The 17,726-nt window shown below is 38.3% G+C and overlaps 2 protein-coding genes across 3 annotated transcripts in view; one reads left to right on the top strand and one right to left on the bottom strand.

Annotated features, from left to right (window-relative positions):
- Positions 1 to 4,668, top strand: part of LOC108682755 (probable tRNA (uracil-O(2)-)-methyltransferase) — a 43,450-nt gene extending 38,782 nt beyond the window's left edge. For both annotated transcript variants that reach the window (XM_018171992.2, XM_018171991.2), the window contains exons 6-12: positions 63 to 148; positions 749 to 856; positions 1,197 to 1,427; positions 1,760 to 1,926; positions 2,628 to 3,009; positions 3,290 to 3,454; positions 3,765 to 4,668. In XM_018171992.2, the coding sequence (XP_018027481.1) occupies positions 63 to 148; positions 749 to 856; positions 1,197 to 1,427; positions 1,760 to 1,926; positions 2,628 to 3,009; positions 3,290 to 3,454; positions 3,765 to 3,875 (1,250 nt within the window). In that variant the 3' untranslated portion in view covers positions 3,876 to 4,668. The remainder of the gene's footprint in view (positions 1 to 62; positions 149 to 748; positions 857 to 1,196; positions 1,428 to 1,759; positions 1,927 to 2,627; positions 3,010 to 3,289; positions 3,455 to 3,764) is intronic.
- A 7,827-nt stretch (positions 4,669 to 12,495) lies between these two features.
- Positions 12,496 to 17,284, bottom strand: LOC108682758 (DNA-directed RNA polymerases I and III subunit RPAC2). The gene is made up of 4 exons (XM_018171995.2): positions 17,072 to 17,284; positions 16,045 to 16,142; positions 13,304 to 13,463; positions 12,496 to 12,556 (listed from the first exon to the last, which is right to left on the bottom strand). Exons 1-4 carry the CDS (start codon positions 17,141 to 17,143, stop codon positions 12,509 to 12,511), a joined length of 378 nt encoding a protein of 125 aa, XP_018027484.1. The 5' UTR covers positions 17,144 to 17,284; the 3' UTR covers positions 12,496 to 12,508.
- Positions 17,285 to 17,726: the final 442 nt, after the last annotated feature.

Raw genomic sequence — 17,726 nt, 5'->3', positions numbered from 1 at the left:
AATGAAAGGTTCCTTTTCCTTGCTATCAGCTGCAATATATAATGCTTCCTGTTTTGTCACAGTGACGGCAGAAGGCGGGCCTACAGGCGACGGCAGAGCCTGGCTACAAGGCACAGTCTTGCCTCGTCTGCACAAGTGGGCTAAGCCCGTGAGTCGTCGCCTGTTCTATACATTGTTGTCGTCTGTTCTATACATTGTTGTCGTCTGTTCTATACATTGTTGTCGTCTGTTCTATACATTGTTGTCGTCTGTTCTATACATTGTTGTCGTCCGTTCTATACATTGACTCTGGTTCTTGACACTTGTAATTTATTTTAATAGTTGGATATTTTCTTCATTGATTGTAAAGAGAATGAGAATGTGTGGCAATAGTTGAGCTATGCAATTAAATTTCGATTACACATTTCTTTAATCAGCATTCAGAAAAGACAAGATAGTTAAAAATGCTTTATTTGATTAATTTCCTTAATTTAAAATGAGATGATTCTAACTTAAAAGACGGCATTTTGAAAAAAGAGAACGAAAAAATGTTGTGGTGACCGGAATAATAGTCATTTGTGTCTTTTCATCAGATTTTTATTCATGTATTTATTTTTTATGACTGCTTAGCATATGAATTAATACCATAACTTCATTGGGACAGGGGACATTTACGGTAAACGTTATCATGGGTGCAGTTGTTGCCAATAAATTCACTTAATATTTCTTTAAGCATGAGTCTGCAAGTAAATGTTCCATACATCAACAGCGAGTATCTCAGGAAACTGCCATCAGGTCTCTGCAGCTCATCAATCTCCAGTCCTATGGTCTTCTCTACCACAACCTCAAGACCAAGTATGCCAATCATCTCATTCAGGTATTACATTATTAGTTTGTTTATCTTGATTAGTTTGCGGTGCTCCTCATTGATGAAATTATTATTCATTATTGAAAAATAAATTTCAACTTTACTTTACAACACCATAGAACTGTACTTATAATTAACTGCATTGTGAAGATGTCGGAGTAACTGCATGTGTTCAGCCTCGGGGCATCAAGGTCTTAGCAATTTTTTTGAGATAATTATTGTGAGATATTTATAAAAATAAATTGCTGTTTGAATTTTTTCATACATGTCATTATTCCCTTCTTCATCCTTCATAATAACTCGAAACAAGTCATACAATGTGTATGCTAGACTTCAGATTTTCCCACAGTCGTGGTCTGAGCGAACTGACCCCAAGAAGTTTGTACACGAAGACATCGGCATCGCGACGTACCTGCTGCTGCTGTGGTCACAGCATAGCCGCCCTCAGCGCTTCATAGACCTGGGCTGTGGCAACGGCCTGCTCGTGTACATCCTGACAAAGGAGGGCCACTGTGGCACGGGCTACGACATCAAGAGTCGCAATATTTGGCTCGAGCGTTTCTCTGATATTGATTTGCAGGTTCACAACGTTTCATTTAGTATAAGTAATAGCCTGCCTTATCATGAAATACAAGTTCACAATTATTACTCAAGGATTATTACTGGATTTCTCACTAGCTCGTCTTACTTTACTTACAAAATTGTTGATTTTAATATGATGGTTACTTGGTTTGACATCTTGATGAGCCACTACTAAGCGTTATCACTCCCAATTTTCTAACGTTTGACTTTTGGAGAGTTTTTACACCATTTCACTTTTTAGAAAGTTTGAGTGCTCTGTAGCGCATATCACTGAATTGCAGTTGATATAATCAGCACAACTAAATTATTTTTAATGAATTGTATTTGCAGGAGCTGGAAGTGACACCAAACACGACAAGTTTTAGCGCAGACGTGGACTGGCTCATCGGTAACCACTCAGACGAGCTCACGCCTTGGCTGCCTGTCATGGCTGCCCGCACCTCACACTTCTGCTCCTTCTTCCTCCTGCCTTGCTGCCCTCATGACTTTACCACCAAGTCTGTGCTGCTAGCTCAAGCATCCGCAATCTTTATTGCCTGTTGCACTTGGGAAATTATTTCCACTGTATCTGATATCCCTTAATGTCGCGCTGATTTCAATGCATTCAACCTGCGTTTGCTCATAGCTGTCGAAGCATTCATGTTTTTTCCTGAGATAATTAAAATTGTATCTACAAGAAGTCCGAACTCGTCTGATATTTATCTCTATTCGTTGCTTGCAATAGCTATGCAAACTTTACAGTTGGTCATCACACTGAAGATACTCCCTTGCTATTTGTTGTTAGGCTTAATCTTAGTGTCATGAATGTGAGCTGGCAGTTTGTTGCAATTGAATTATTCCCTTCGGGTCTTGAGATATTTATCCATCATTTGTTTCACATATTGGCTTCATAACTTTTCATTTATGATACGTTTTGATGATTATTCTGAAAGTGTAAGTCTGCCACTGAATAATATGGATTTGGTTTATTGAATTAATCGAAACATTGAACCATTAATAACCCCCAACTGGAGTAGCGGTAACTTGATGACTTTCACCTAACCATGTTAAATAATATAATTAAGAGTCAAGTGAACAAAATTTATTAATTTTTTCATCTCAATTGTAACATTTGCGTGTCGTATTAATTAATGATTTTATACTTTTAAGTTCGTTTGGCTGAGACCATATCAACAATTACGATATATTACTCCGTCAGATTCCTGAGACGCAACACCAAGAAGAGTCAATACGGCGACTACTTGGACTACGTCGAAGTCATAGGCCGCGTGTGTGGCTTCAATGTAGAGCGAGATCGTCTCAAGATTCCTTCGACGAAACGCGAGTGCTTCGTGGGGCGCTCGAAATTGCACACGGAGCAAGAGAGGCCTTCGGTGTTGACGTCTATTCAAGAGTTCATCGACTCCAGAGTTGCTGCCAACGTGTCCAATTTGGGTCGTGGTACTGACTTGAAAAGATCCGGCGATTTTGTAGCTCGTCCCAAAGAACAGCGCGTGCGTAACTGCACACAACTCGCCAGGGGCGTCAAAGAAGACCTCGTGCAGTGCGTGGTCAGACTTTTGTTGGGCGACGGTGACAAGGTAGATCATCATGCCTGAGTAATTAACTCTACTAATTCCTTACAGTATTGAAATTATTATCTTACTCATATGCAGCATGCAATGAAGTTGTTCCAAGAAATAATGTATCTCATCTAGAAGTATTTAATTTTGAAAAAAATTTAAATTAGCTACAAAAAATTCTAGCCAAAAGCGAATAGATAATCCAACGATGGTGTGGCTCTCTCAACATTGTAGATCAATATTATAACATTTTAGTTTCCTCTACTAAAAAAAATATTTATTAAGTTTCTGTGTTCAGAAGGAGGAATGGTGGGCGGGAGGCAGCATCGAGCTTCGTGACGCTGCTGCTTCTCTGACTGCAGAACAGCTGCGGCAAATGAAGCAGGAGTGTGGCGGCCTCAAGACGCTCCTCAAGAACCACAGGCACATCTTCTTACTACAAGGAAGCCAAGTCCAACTCAGGGTTCGTAATAGTGTAACATACAATAGTTTTTAGAATTTTAATTTTTCAGTCTCAAGCTTCAGTAAAGATTTGATCCTTTCTAAAAAGTTTATCACGGAATCAGTCGAGGCACGAAAAATTTCATCCGATTTAGGTGCTCTTGAAATAGAGGTGTACTTGTATCTTATGACAAATTATAATTACACATTTGATCCCTTGCACATTTTCTTACACCAAAAGAGGAATGCCGAAATGCCTCGTTTTCCTTCTCCCTGAGATGGTTTGAATTTTTTCTTTGTGAATAATTGCTATTATATTTGCATATTCTCAGGCACCAGGGAGAGTTGCGGAGTTCGAGAAACGCCAGCGTCCTTGTTGGTTCTCAGCAAACCATCCCCAAGGCTGCCCCAACTCTGCTGATGAATGCATGTATTGCCATTGACTTGCTTAAATTTGAGCGTGTGCTCAGTAATAAGGTCATATCACACACAATGATCAGCCTACTGTTTCAATGTTGCCGCAACTAATATGATACTCTGAGACACTCCAAAGATACCTTTTTTTGGCAGAAATACTTTGAACTACATTTGTTGCAAATGAAGGAAATGGATTACTACTGCTCCAGTAACACATGAATTTTATGTAACCTAGCAAGTAATAGGTACCTAGAATATGGCTTTTGTTGCTCGTTATTGAATTCTGTGCACAATTTGAGTTTTTTTCACGGATATTCTGATAAGCTCCGCAGAACAAGGAACGGATAATGAAAAACATTTTTTGTACGGTTTATTGGCAGCGAAGGTTGGCTTACTAATCCATTGAATGCAAAATGAAGGTTAAACATCCTAAGATATTTAGATAATATAACTTGAGTTAGCGGACGCAACAAAATGTTACACTTCGCAAGTAACAGAATATGTAAGAGAGACCCCGTAATTATCGTAAGCCCACTATGCCATGTCGCTTGAGAGCCGAGTGCAATCGATACGAATAACGACGGGTTTATAGATGTCGAGAATTGTACACTACAGTGATTTATGTCCTGTGTATATTGTTATTGGAAGTCTATACCGTGATGTACTTAATATATGTGATATGAAAAACAGTTTCATTACTGTAAGGGTGTAAGCAATGCAGAAATTCTATTACGAATGTGTCAGCAAAATCCATGAGAACTTGATGGGGTTGCGTATCTCCGAGAGTTATGATGCCGAAAATAATTGAGGTGTTCAAACATGTAGATTAGAAATATATAACAGCACTTACGAAATTGCAGGCGATCATGTCGCACGGGCAGAAGAAATTAACGTCGCTTTACAATTTTGTGCATCTACACAATTACTTTGATTTGATTTACGTCAACTAATCTAATGTAGCGCAAATTATTGGCGACCAAAACTGGATAGAAATGGATTAACTTAGTTTTCATTTATCAAAGCTTGCAATATCCTGTCACTTATTCTTCATCGGGAATCAGAGATCAACATGACACGGATAAACGTCTACTGCCACGAATATGAGCGGAGATGGACAAGATGAGATTGATTTAAGCTTTTGGATCACTAAAAACGTGGCCTTCATTACGATCTCACTTGATTGAAACAGTTACCACGACCCGAGTGATCTTGAATCTAGAACACCCATCATGACATTGAAGAGACGAAGATTGCGCCAATGTTCTAATAACTCGCAAATTAGATTGTCAGTGAAAGCTCAGACCGGAAGCTGCCTTAAAGAGTAGAGGGAGACAGGAAGCACATACGAAGCTGCTAGCGAAGCACGGTTACCAAAGCGCGTACCCTGTCGTTGAGAGCTTTCTGCTCGTTAACCTGAGCAGCGTTCCTAATTTAGCTTGCGCTGAAATCTCAATAAGCAACTGCATCATCGTAAGTCGCAAGTCAAACAACCGTAATGAATGCACACAAACTGACACTATCATATCGTTCGTAAAGAGCGTCGGTGCACCGCAATCGTTTTTACATTTTAATATTTAACTTTGAAAAAGCTTTTAATGTGAAGCATGGTGGAGACAAGTATCTTGAATTTATGCCCTATACTTTACAACTCGAGTCCAAATAATTGGATCGTCCGTACATAGGGAAATTAACTAACAAGCGGTCAACTAACTTAGACAAGAGTACCACGCGTATTTTCTGCTGCAGAACGCACCGGTCCTAACAGCTGGAATGCCGAGTTAGGGAGAATGATATTATCTCTACACGATTTCTAAAATGGTTAAATTCAGGAACGATCACAACCCACAATTTTTTTCCGACTCGGACGATGAGACGTAAATGCTTGCAGCTCTCAACTCAACTGAACTCCAAAAGACGATCCATGCCAAGCTCAGCCCAACTGCAAGTCGGCAGCTAACTTCAAGCGTAAAATGTATCCTTGAAATTGGATACTTCAAGTACATGGTAAAATTAATTAAATACAACAAGATAGGGAATATTTTAAAATATTCAAATAATTAAATAGAGCTCAGTATTCATAGGTAAAAAATAACATATCAATGAATGAACTGACCGTTGTTTTTTCTTGAACTATAACTGTGCAGAGTCCGCGGTAACAAAAAATAAACTCGAATGTTTACGTAATAATTCATATGCTGCTCGTCCAGAGCCATGGACTCGTAATAATTACAATAACAACCGGAAAGGCGACTTAAAGTCTATAACATGACGAGTTTACACATAAACAAATTATTATCCTTTCTATTCACGTCTTCTTCTATTCAGAAGATTGCACTGACAATGCACACACCAAAGCCTGATGCAAATCATGTTAGGTCGACTGATCGTGAGTGCGGGATGCACTGCATTATTCACTGGAGGATAATAGTGATGGCAATACACTTCACACTATACGCAGCACCACAATGCTATCACCATATAATATCCTCTGATTTGAGTCCAACTTTACACGAGTAAAACATGTCTAAATGTACGCCAAAATATCCCATGCAACAATCAAGTACACTTCAATACGACCAGAAGATGATGAAACTGACAACAGGTCTATGTATGTTACCAGTCATTATTATACTTTCTGTAATTAATTATAATTGTTGGCTTGCGGATGAAACTCGTAGATTTTTTACAGAATATGCAGGAGCTTAATTGCAATGATTGTATCCGAACCGCCGCTACGGTCATCGTTCGTAACACTCCGTGAGCTTCGTGCGGGAAACTATCATGTAGTTTTCTTCATATAGGAATTCCGTCTTAAATAATAGAAAGAGCTTCCTTAGCCCCCATCATCACATTACCACTCGAGCTGCGGTGATGTTTCTGAATATTTTACGCGTCTTGTAATGGCGGCATGTACAACATTTGCCCGGTGAATATTCGCAATGCAAACAGGGAAGGGAGTTCTCAACGTCAAAAACACAACGATAAATATTCATACGACTTATTTCAAAAGTAAATTTAGTTCCTTGCTACAGAGTTGGCACATTTTTTTTGCAAAGTTGTGCATTTAGTAATTGATCTTTTAGTAAATTAAAAAGAAAAACATGAGTCACCGTAGAACCGTTCGAGTCCTGTGAACTAATCCATCGAGTCATTATACATCGTGAATAGGAGGTAAGATATAACCTTAGTACTACTAGTCAACTCTTAAATGCCAGTGTAAAAGATGCGCGGTAAATAATAAATAGGAGCCCTCTCATGTTCGCCTCGAATTCCTTATGTTTGCTACGCGTATGTCGATCAGTTAAATTGCAAGCCAGCAGAAACGCGTGTGATGAATGCAATCTTGAAGTTGCATAAGTAATAGTAAAGAGGAGCGGAAAAAAGAAAGCACTATGTTCACAAAAAACACGTGATAGTGAATGATACTTTAGAGCAACTATAATAATGGAAAAAACTCGATTGGATAATATTTTAGTTAGAGAAAGGACTGACAAAGCTTTTCTTCGCCGCCCGCCGCACCCAAACGGAGCTTTCAGTGGCAAAAAAATCAATGTAGATTTTTATAACTCTAGTTAAATCAAGGTCACAGGAAAGAAATTCCGCTTTATGATGCCAACAATAAATATTTACACGAAACAGCAAGATGCCACATCACGATCTCTACGCTATTTCTCAACTATTTAAGATATCGAAAAACCTCACATTTACCTATCTCATATATATAATTTTCACAGTATTTAGTTAAGATGATGAATACGGGGTACATCTCACGGAATAATTCTTTGAAATGTGTGCGTGGGTTGAATAGTAAACTGATAGCAATGGCCTGCAAACGGCCTGACGCAGACTATGTTGCAAGTTCAACATAGAGAGAGGTAGCTCTGTTAAGTTGAAAATTAGGTTGACCACAAGGAACATGACAAGATATATAATAGTAAGATACTCATAAATAATTACTCCTATGAGAAGCATCTAACCATGCAAATTTTAAATCAAATCCATCGAACGAAGACGCGAGAGATCAAGCAGCTTAAAGCACAGTAATAACATTAGAGTATCTAGCTCCCGGTGTGTTTTGTAAAATTACGATGAGCAAATTGCACAGGATAAAGCTACACACTACCTTAATTCTCGCCCTTAACTTGGCACACACGAGACTTTGTAACATATGAGCTTCTAAGTTCAGTAAGAGGAGAGTTCGGCATGTTCTCCTACAACGGCTGCATCGAAAATCCCCGAACCGATCACCAGTGCCGATTTCTGGAAATTCAGAAGTGATGCCTGTTAGCAGTTCATACGACATTTAACCAATGTGACCTTTGGAATAGTGAAAAAATCGAGAAAAAATGCCAAATCATTAATAATGGACACATGACTCAGTTAGAGGTCCAATTTGTAGCTCCAAAAGAAGGGTCTGCTAAGTAGTCTTAGCAGACCTTTCAGAAGGGTCTAAACTCTGCCAAGAAGTATCTGTAGGCTGCACAATTTTCATAAACTCGGATAACCCAAACTCTTTTAATAAATTGATTTGCAATGAAAGTTATTATTATTGTAATCATTGTACATTGGATTGCTACAAATGATTGTGTCAAATTGAACAGTTGAACGTCTTTCAATATTTCCCTCGGTCACTAATTTCATTAAAATTTTAAATGCAAATGAAGATTTCACAAAGAAACGAGCTCCCGGGCAGCACGGAAATGGCGTGTATCGACTTAGGCAATAGACTTAAAACTACAAGACCTTAAGAAGAACTATAGAGGCCTAATATAGATAATATAAGAACATTATACCATGCAACGACAATAACCACAAGTCTAAACTGATGCCGTAAAGCACATCGTCAACAAGCATAGAACTCTCCAAAACAGAGCTACTCTAGAAGGTATAAGCGTATTGAGACCGTTAAACTAATCACTAATGAGTACGAACTCGAACTCAGGACTAAGAGTAAACACGATCAACGTTTACGTCAAAATAATGAATAACTATTGTCGCATTGTTGAGCTTCTTGAGTTTTTAGTCGAGTTATTACTAGTATACCGTAAGTGATCATCCTTCTTACAGGCGATTGAACAACTGAATTTTTTCTAAGAAGCTCAAAAAAAATCTTCTACTTGCCACTATAAGAAACTCCGACAAGACATTTTCTCTCTGAATCTAAAACCGCGTACACAAAAGTAACGTCGAAATGGACAAATTCACCATCCCTCGCCACCCACCCAGAAATTTGTCATGCGCATTTTTTTCATACAGAAATTAATTACATACAGAAAATTAGCCTCCATCCTCACAGCGCGAGTTATGGTGATGGATAATCTGCTCTTTATAGATAATTATTGCGAGTTTCAATACGCAAACATATCTTTGTACCGTGAGTAGCGCTAATAATAATATTAATAATACAATGTAAGCATTCAAGTCAGGTAATTAGTTATAGATACTGAAACGTAGTAACATGATAGAAGTGAAAGATTCTGTTTGATTTGTGTGAGAGACGCAGTATCGGTGGCAACAGCCGAGAACACCGTTCGTAAAAATGTTACACAACATGCTTCTTGAAGATACTACATATTGTTTTGATATAAATTTGAAACAGACACAAAAACCCTCGTCAAAATCTATGCAACTAAACAATTGATCTATAAATGTAACATGGTGTGCTTCCGGAGCATTCGTGGTGACCGTTATCGTGCTACCAATACAGATAGGTAACATAAAAACCGATAGCACCTCAACTCAACAAAAACCGATAGCAAACAATCTACCGGTAACATAAAAACCATTGCTTTTTCTTTGTTTGTCTTCCGGAGCATTCGTGGTGACCGTTATCGTGCTACCAATACAGATAGGTAACATAAAAACCGATAGCACCTCAACTTATAAATCAAGGAAACAAACACCTGTCGTAAATAAATAATGCACTACCAGTAAACATAAAAAATTATAACCGCGTTTGCATTCCTATTGCACAATTTAAATAATAAAGGTGTTCAACAAATTTGCTGGTAATCGCTAAATATCATCGTAATTAGCAACTTTTAACGTAGCCGACGTTTGTTATTGGATGGTTTGAGATCCAGTACGAGAAAACAACTTCTATATCTGTAAGTTCGATGAAAATTCAACAAAAAATTGTCAACTTTTCGTTACAAAGTTAACATTATATTACTATTCCATAAATAAATGATACCAAATAATAATTCTTACTCAGACACAGCATATTGAAAATGTTATTTGCAGTCGGAAGAAGACCAGTGTACCTTAATTAACTCCCATCTATCTACTGAAATCTTTCTTCTATATCTAAGTAAAAAACCTGCTAACCTCGTACCGTCAAAAATATACCGACCGAAAAAATGTCACTTCCCTCCAGTTATTGATAACAGCTACAGGATCACGCACATACTACCCTAAAAAAGCCAAGCTTCAGCTCGAGGACACCATAACGATGGTAGAAGCTTACGATTAAATAGCAAACACTGCTCTACAAGATTATCGTCCAATACAGATATCAAATGCAGTAAGCCATGAGAAAATCCGATAAAATAAACGATATTTTGAAAATGGATTTCAGCGACGCACCGAATGAAAAACAACTCCACATGTCGAAATCTTAAATTGTTCAAGCATAGAGGAAGATGCACAATTGTCAAAGCTTGAGCCAGACATATTCACATGAATAGTTCTTAGATTCAGCAATCAACAATTTCCAATTCGTAGATTCGCGATCACGGAACCCTCTGCGCCTGAGACCTTTGTATGTAACATTTATATTTCACTACATTCAATTGCACCGACGAGGGTCCGAACAAACTAACTCATGACCACAATTAAAGCGTCTGTGTTATTAGTCACGGTCGCGGTACTGAGACAGAACAGGACTTGGCTGTCGCATTTGAGCTTCAACCACACCTGCGGCAACGAGTTCGTTCAGCTGATATGGAGGAGGTGGGTAAAAGGAGTTAAAATTACCCACGCTCAGCTGCTGGACATCTATGTTCACACCCGGGACCGTCTGTTCCGGAGACTCGGAAGGAGAAGCGGTGTTCGTATTATCCCACACGGGTTCCTCATGCAGCGGACGTTGCTGCGCGTTGGCCTGTGCAGACAGGAGAGAGTAGGGCCGGGAGGGGCGAGCTATGCACGGAGATCGCATGGGGGACATCATAGGCGAACGTAGCGGCGACCGCAGCGGAGACCTCATTGGTGATCGCCTAACTTCGTTGGCCAAGTCACCGTAGATGAACTGTGGAGATCCCCGACATGTATTGCCGCCGCGTCCATGCACTAGAACTAGATTGCTCTGAGCTCGGAGAGATTCGTTGTATTTGCGATTAAAGTAGCACAATCCCGAGAAGAAAAGGATGAACAGGATGGTGATCACGATACATGGGATGATGTATGCCAGGCGCGTCATGTCGAAGGCGCAGTAGCAAACTTCTGGAGTTTTAATGTATTCGCCACTGCGGCAAAATAAGGGACAGTCGCAACGTTTGTTCTGGCAGAACATTCCACTCATGCAGTCCGAAGACCTGCTGCAATACTGACCGTAACTACCCAGTCGGTCGTAGCCGTATTTTTGGACGTATTCTTCTTCTCTTATACACATGTTTTCTTCGAAACTGAACAAGTGACCATCATAGCACTCGCAACTACCATCTCTACACTTGAGCTTCTTACTGACCTCGCAAATGTAGAGGTTCGAGATACATTTCTCTCCTACATTCGAGTTAATGACGTCTTTGCAGTGACTGAGGGTGAAGGCGCTACCTCTGCGCGCTCCCACTTGCTGACCAGGACACTTACAGAAGCCCGTCAACTCGTCGCCATCAGGATGCCGCAAGCAGCGCGCGTGACGTAAATTACACTCATTCCTCTCCTCCTCCTTGGCGATGGTGCAAGGCAACACCTCGCACTTGGGCTCGCGTATCGTGAAGTGCTGGCGGTACTCATAAACAAAATTGGCGCGCTGTGCGTCGCACAAACACACGCCCTCCGAGGAGCAATACAGCAAGTCGCTGCCGCAGTCGCTGGTGCTCGAACACAGCGCCCCGACGTCCACGTTACGTTCCTCAAGAGCATCGCAGTGATTACTTGTCACAAGTGCAACAACGACTAGTGTCGCTATGACTATTTTGGAGAGAAGTTTCGAATTCATTTCTTATTAGAGGAGGGAAGACAACAGACCGAGAAATAAATCGGAGCTACAATAGACGGAGCAGGATGGAAGTTAAACTTTGCTAACAATGTCGATTAAAATCTTCAAAAATATTATCTATGCACATCAAACGACTAGTTAAACTGGGCCTTATCGAATTAATTTGATTGTATAGATGCTGGCATGCAGGGCGTCTAACTGGAAATAGGTTGAACGTTTATCTTCAGGAATAAAATATGTGAAAAAGCTAAGAGTTGAACGAACGAAATGCCCACAGGCGTAACTCGAGAACATTCAGAAAAAGTATTTCCTGTGAAATACAAGAATCTTGAGTGGTAGCAAACTGATAAGAGGGAGAAGCAAATCTGCACTGATGAGATTAACTACTGGCATGCAGGAGAGGTCAGCGTCAGCCAATACAGATGAGCAGGCTCGGGCATCAACAAGCAGGTCCCGACAAGGAAGCAACAAAATGAAACTCATGCAAACAAAAATAATTTATTGAACGTGGTCGGGATGAGCTGCCTTGTAGCGCTCCACTTCCTCCTGGGGACAAATAAGGTTTTACATTGAGATTAAATAAGGTTGGCGTATAATCTAAAAAAAATACTTCGAGCAATTGAAGGTCACAACTAAAAGCACATTATCATAATACTGTCGATCAAAAATTAGCATCATATTGTGCACTTCAACCTTAACAAATAAGTGTGGAAGTTCATCGTATTCAAATATATGCATTGGAAGCTAAAACATAGGTAATCATTGAAGACATATACCATTAAGGACTATATTTACAAGCAACTGAGGTGACATTTGCCACCCTTTGCTGGTTTATAATAAAGCGCATGATAACATAATCTTCCCATACTGCTGCATTCAAAAAATTAAATTAAATAGCGCGAAAAAAAATAAAGTTCGTTAGGACACAAAAAATAACCTGAAACTTTGAGTTGAAACTTGAGGGAGAATAGGGTGCAAGAATACTAAATAATGATGAGTTAAAGAAATCAATACGGTATTTGCCAAGCTTAAGAACTTGCATCGTCAAGTTTTCAAGTTAATAGATTTTAAATACAGTTAAGTTGAGGAATTCTTCAATTTGAATGTTGAATTACTTGACGATCCAAACATCAATAATCGCATTATATTAGCTTCAGCATACATATTGCGTTTAGGGACGAGTACTTGGGATTCCTTCAGACAATTACTGTAGATTTGATTACACCCTGACACGTTTTTATTTCAGACTTTGGTCAACACACCAATTCATTAACAATTGCTTATTTTCCTAACCTGAATCATTTTCTTGACGGCGAGATTCTGCTGCTTGAGTTTAAGAAGGGATCGCTTGAGAACGCTGACTGCCGACTCGCCGGCAACGGTTTGGATCCTGACTTGTATGCGTCGCTCCATGGGATGAGGGACCACGTAGCCTCCAAACAACACGGCCGGGCTGCTCACCAGAAATTTCCACACATTACATGTCGTCTATAAAACTTTCTTGCAAGCTCAATAAACATTGCAACAGTGTACATGGCACCAGAAATGCCCACACCTTACATGCCGTGTACAAAGCTTTCTTGCAAGCTCAATAAGCATTGCAACAGTGTACATGGCAACAGAAATGCCCACACATTATACATGCCGTGTATAAAACTTTCTTGCAAGCTTGCAACAGTGTACATGGCAACAGAAATGCACACATTACATGCCGTGTATAAAACTTTCTTGCAAGCTCAATAAACATTGCAACAGTGTACATGGCATTTATAGCCTAAACAGACTTTAAAATGGTGTGCTACCATATCAGAGAGGTTCCTAAAAATCCGTTGTGTACTTATTATGAAAAATACTCAAAATAATGTAAATCACAATTTGAATACAATGGTTATGAACAAAGTAAATTTAAAATTACTCGTACTACGGACACAAAAAGCCAACTAAAGCACCCTTCATTACTAAGCTACCAGTTCAAATGGATAGAAAATGACTACTAATAGTCCACAGCCGAAATATTTTGTTAGAGAATATTATACATAGGTAGTATATTTGCAGAATTTGTTAATTCTGATTTCATTTAATATTATGATACTACTAAGCATGGATTTGTGTGAAATTTGAAGTCAAGCATGGTTGAGAGACCCAAAGATAGGAACAACGTAGCGTGGGAGCGAGTTTGTTTCCATCAGCCGCATGCAGTGCAAGGATAATTGTAGCTAAGGCTAGGCTTAAGTAGACGCGACGACTGCCTAATTAAAGATTTAAAATGCGCGTCGGGGAGGTTCTTGGAGTTATATGGTACCCATCACCCACATACGATATCAAACTTAGTAGACTTCAGTGACGGCTACGGCCAATAGCTACCTGGTTTCGAACATTATTAGCCGCAGAAATTTCAAATCGTTGATTTGACTCCTGCTTTAGAACAACAACTCACAGATGTCAATGGCAACTTAGCTACATTTATGTACAATCAGCATCAAGGCATCCACCTCGCCTGCCGTGGCTGAGCCGCGGGGCAACACAAGACGTTATAAGACATCCAGCGATTATAAAGCCAACCATCAGATCATTCAATCAACGGGCACCGATTAACAATTCTCCGTCTGGAAAAAGGACAGTCATAGTTGCAGAGATACGGCAAAAAGATGGGTGCAACGTCATCAGAGTAGAGCCCATTACAACTATTCCAAATTAAGGCTCTTAGTAGATGTAGGAGCATGCGGGACGTGAGAAATTTTTGGAGTGAGGCGGAAGTACAGTTATGCGTGAGATATCTCTTGGAGTAAGACGGAAGTACAGTTATGAAGAAGACCGAGCGACTTCATCAGGACAGTCAAAGAACGTCCGTCTTTGATACGTCACGGCATGGGAACAGTGCCTCTGTACGGAATAGTGCTTTGGGTTAGCATTTATCTAGGGAAATAGGTAGTTTAGTGATAAAAAGTTATGTTCCACTTTTGATTCATATTTTTCGGTTCCCCATTTCTATTCCACTAATTTTAATTTTGTTTACTTGATGTGAACTCGGTTTGGTTTGCAGTATAAGTTGAAAATGATATCAGTGTTTCGTTGTAAGTACTATTTCTAACAAAATAGCGGGTTTTCCATAATGTAGTGTCAAGACCGAAGGTTACCTCGAAGGTGGTAGTGTGTGCAACGGGTTAGTTAGCCTCCTGCCTATTCAGATGCGTGTCCCGTATGCCAATTTCAACCTATTATTCATCTGTGCTGTAAATAAACTGTATTTGAATAAATGCTTGTGGGAACAAGTCTTCATTAATACTCCGAAGAAAACTGTTATTAAACTGGCTTGGTGAGGAACCCGATTGAGTTATTACCTTCGTTCTAACCCTAAATTTGTACTTTTATTACAGTGAGTGGTTCAGGAAAGGTTCTTAAGAGAGCACTACAAGTCTCTGATGAATGCCTAGGTATACAAATGGAACAAGTAAATTGCCAGACAAATTGTTATGATGAAAATAAATCACATTTCATTCAACCATTTGTTGTCGAGGTTCTGGGAGTTGAATTAGAAAAGACTTATCCTAACTAATGATCTTGATCAATCATCATATTTCATTAATAAATTTTCTCTGCATTGCGGGTGGGTTGGTTTGGCCGGTCACATATATAGACTGTCTTAGACAAAAATTTAAATTCTATGCTACATCTTAATCATGCATCATAAGACTAACATGGAAATTACAATTTCGAAAAATAAAAGTATATGTCAGCCATAGAGTAAGAAATGTTCAAAAATTAATAGCCATCATAACATAGACTGAATCAGTTGGGATTTTTGTGTTTACTATTGGAGCCAATTCAGTAATCCATTCAATATAATGTAACCAATAATTCATGAGCACAAGATACTTTTCAAAAGAAAACAATAGTATATCTATGACTATAACTTTAAAAGAAAAATTTTAGGAGACAGTTTGGTTTGCTATTACGTAGACATACTATTGTGGTTGACAATGAAACAAACTAAACTATAAATAAGAAAGAATTAAGGCTAAAAATAAACTCACTCTTCAAGAAGGATGTGCTTCAGAGCATTGCCTAGTGTGTGATCCTCATCTTGGATGACAAATGTTTGAAAAGTATCACACTGACTCGGGCCAGCAAGCTGCACAATGAAATTATATTATTATTATTATATATTATTATTAATATTATATTATTAATTATTATATTATTATTATATTATATTATTATATACCTAATAAAATTATATTATATTAGGTACGAAATTATATTAGGTACAGAACTACACATTTCACTATGAAATGCTGACTCATCTAATTCAATGTTCAATAAAATTAATTACCTTATGCTAAATTTATCAAGAATACCAGGGTATTCAGTAAGTGGTAAATTACACATGGCTCACAATTAATAGTGAAGACTAAAAACTTTCATTATTATTATAAAATTTTCACAATTTCATGCCAATAATTATGAATTTATGCTAATAATTGTCTATTTTTGTGTTAATGCCTTCAACAGCAGTATATATAACTATATATATAAATAAACCATATGATTCCATATCAATCTTACTGCAAGATAATACAGACATGAAAAATATAAAGTTCAGGTTATGTTGCACATATACCTATGTAGGTTATAAAATTAGTTAACAAAACATATGAAGTAAAAAAACATTCTAGAACTATAAAGCAAGATGGCTAAAATCAACCACACAAAACCTGTGAGCTTGAAGCTCATGTAATAATAGCAAAACCTTTTGCTCTCATAGCTTTTGCTATACCAAATTAATGTCAAGAAAAATTATCAGAATCATCAATTATATAATGATTATTATATTATTATATAATGTGTCAACTTTTTATTTGGCACACATGATAGACAATTCTTTGATGTTAGCATTCTTGGAATTAGCCAAAAATTGGTACTGGTACTATGGGTGAGCATTAAGAATGCTTACAATGGACAAGATTAATATAATAACAATAGTACCATAGTTCCATAGTTATTGTTTGTTCATTTAATTAACCCAGGAGGATTATATTTCCCATTTTTATTGCCACTCACCACTTCTATCTTAGGTTTGGATGCCTCTTCTGTGACTGTAGGCAATCTGAAGCCATCTGCACCAACAGGCATAGTTAGAGAAACTCTTCAATTGGAACTGAGCTATAGACAATTGCACCTGATAAAAGAAAAATGAGAGTGCATGGTAATTTAGTTACTAAATACACTGAATATAGTCAATCTGAAAAGAGAAAATATTATTATTTAGTCGTCTGCAGGAAGCAAAGACACATGAAATTGCACTCAAGTGATTGAATAGTGCATAATACCTATAGTGCATAATAGTCGATATGAGGACACTTGGCTTAGTACAAGGCATGAACTAGCTTTTGACAAGCTTCTGCATTAAAAAATAATTTTACAGAATTGGACTGAGTCAAATACACTGAACACATTTTTCTGGTACAGTAAAATGACCCATTCAAAATAACAGTGTCCTTGAAAACCTTCCTACAGAGAGTGAGTGGAAACCTTTCAACAGAGCAGTAACAGAGAGTGCAGCATAATGTGATAAAAATTTTAATGAAATAATCTTGCAGCATACCGGTAATAAAAAAAATCAGAGTTCATTTTGCACAGTGGGGGCAAAATAGTTGCATAGGTTTTTATCAAGTCTACTAACTATTAGGTATTTCTACTAAATTTTATAAGCATA

Source organism: Hyalella azteca, unplaced genomic scaffold (assembly GCF_000764305.2).
Source record: "Hyalella azteca isolate HAZT.00-mixed unplaced genomic scaffold, Hazt_2.0.2 contig12764, whole genome shotgun sequence".
NCBI classification, from domain to species: Eukaryota; Metazoa; Arthropoda; class Malacostraca; order Amphipoda; family Hyalellidae; genus Hyalella; species Hyalella azteca.
This window is presented reverse-complemented; position numbering and strand designations above follow the sequence as displayed.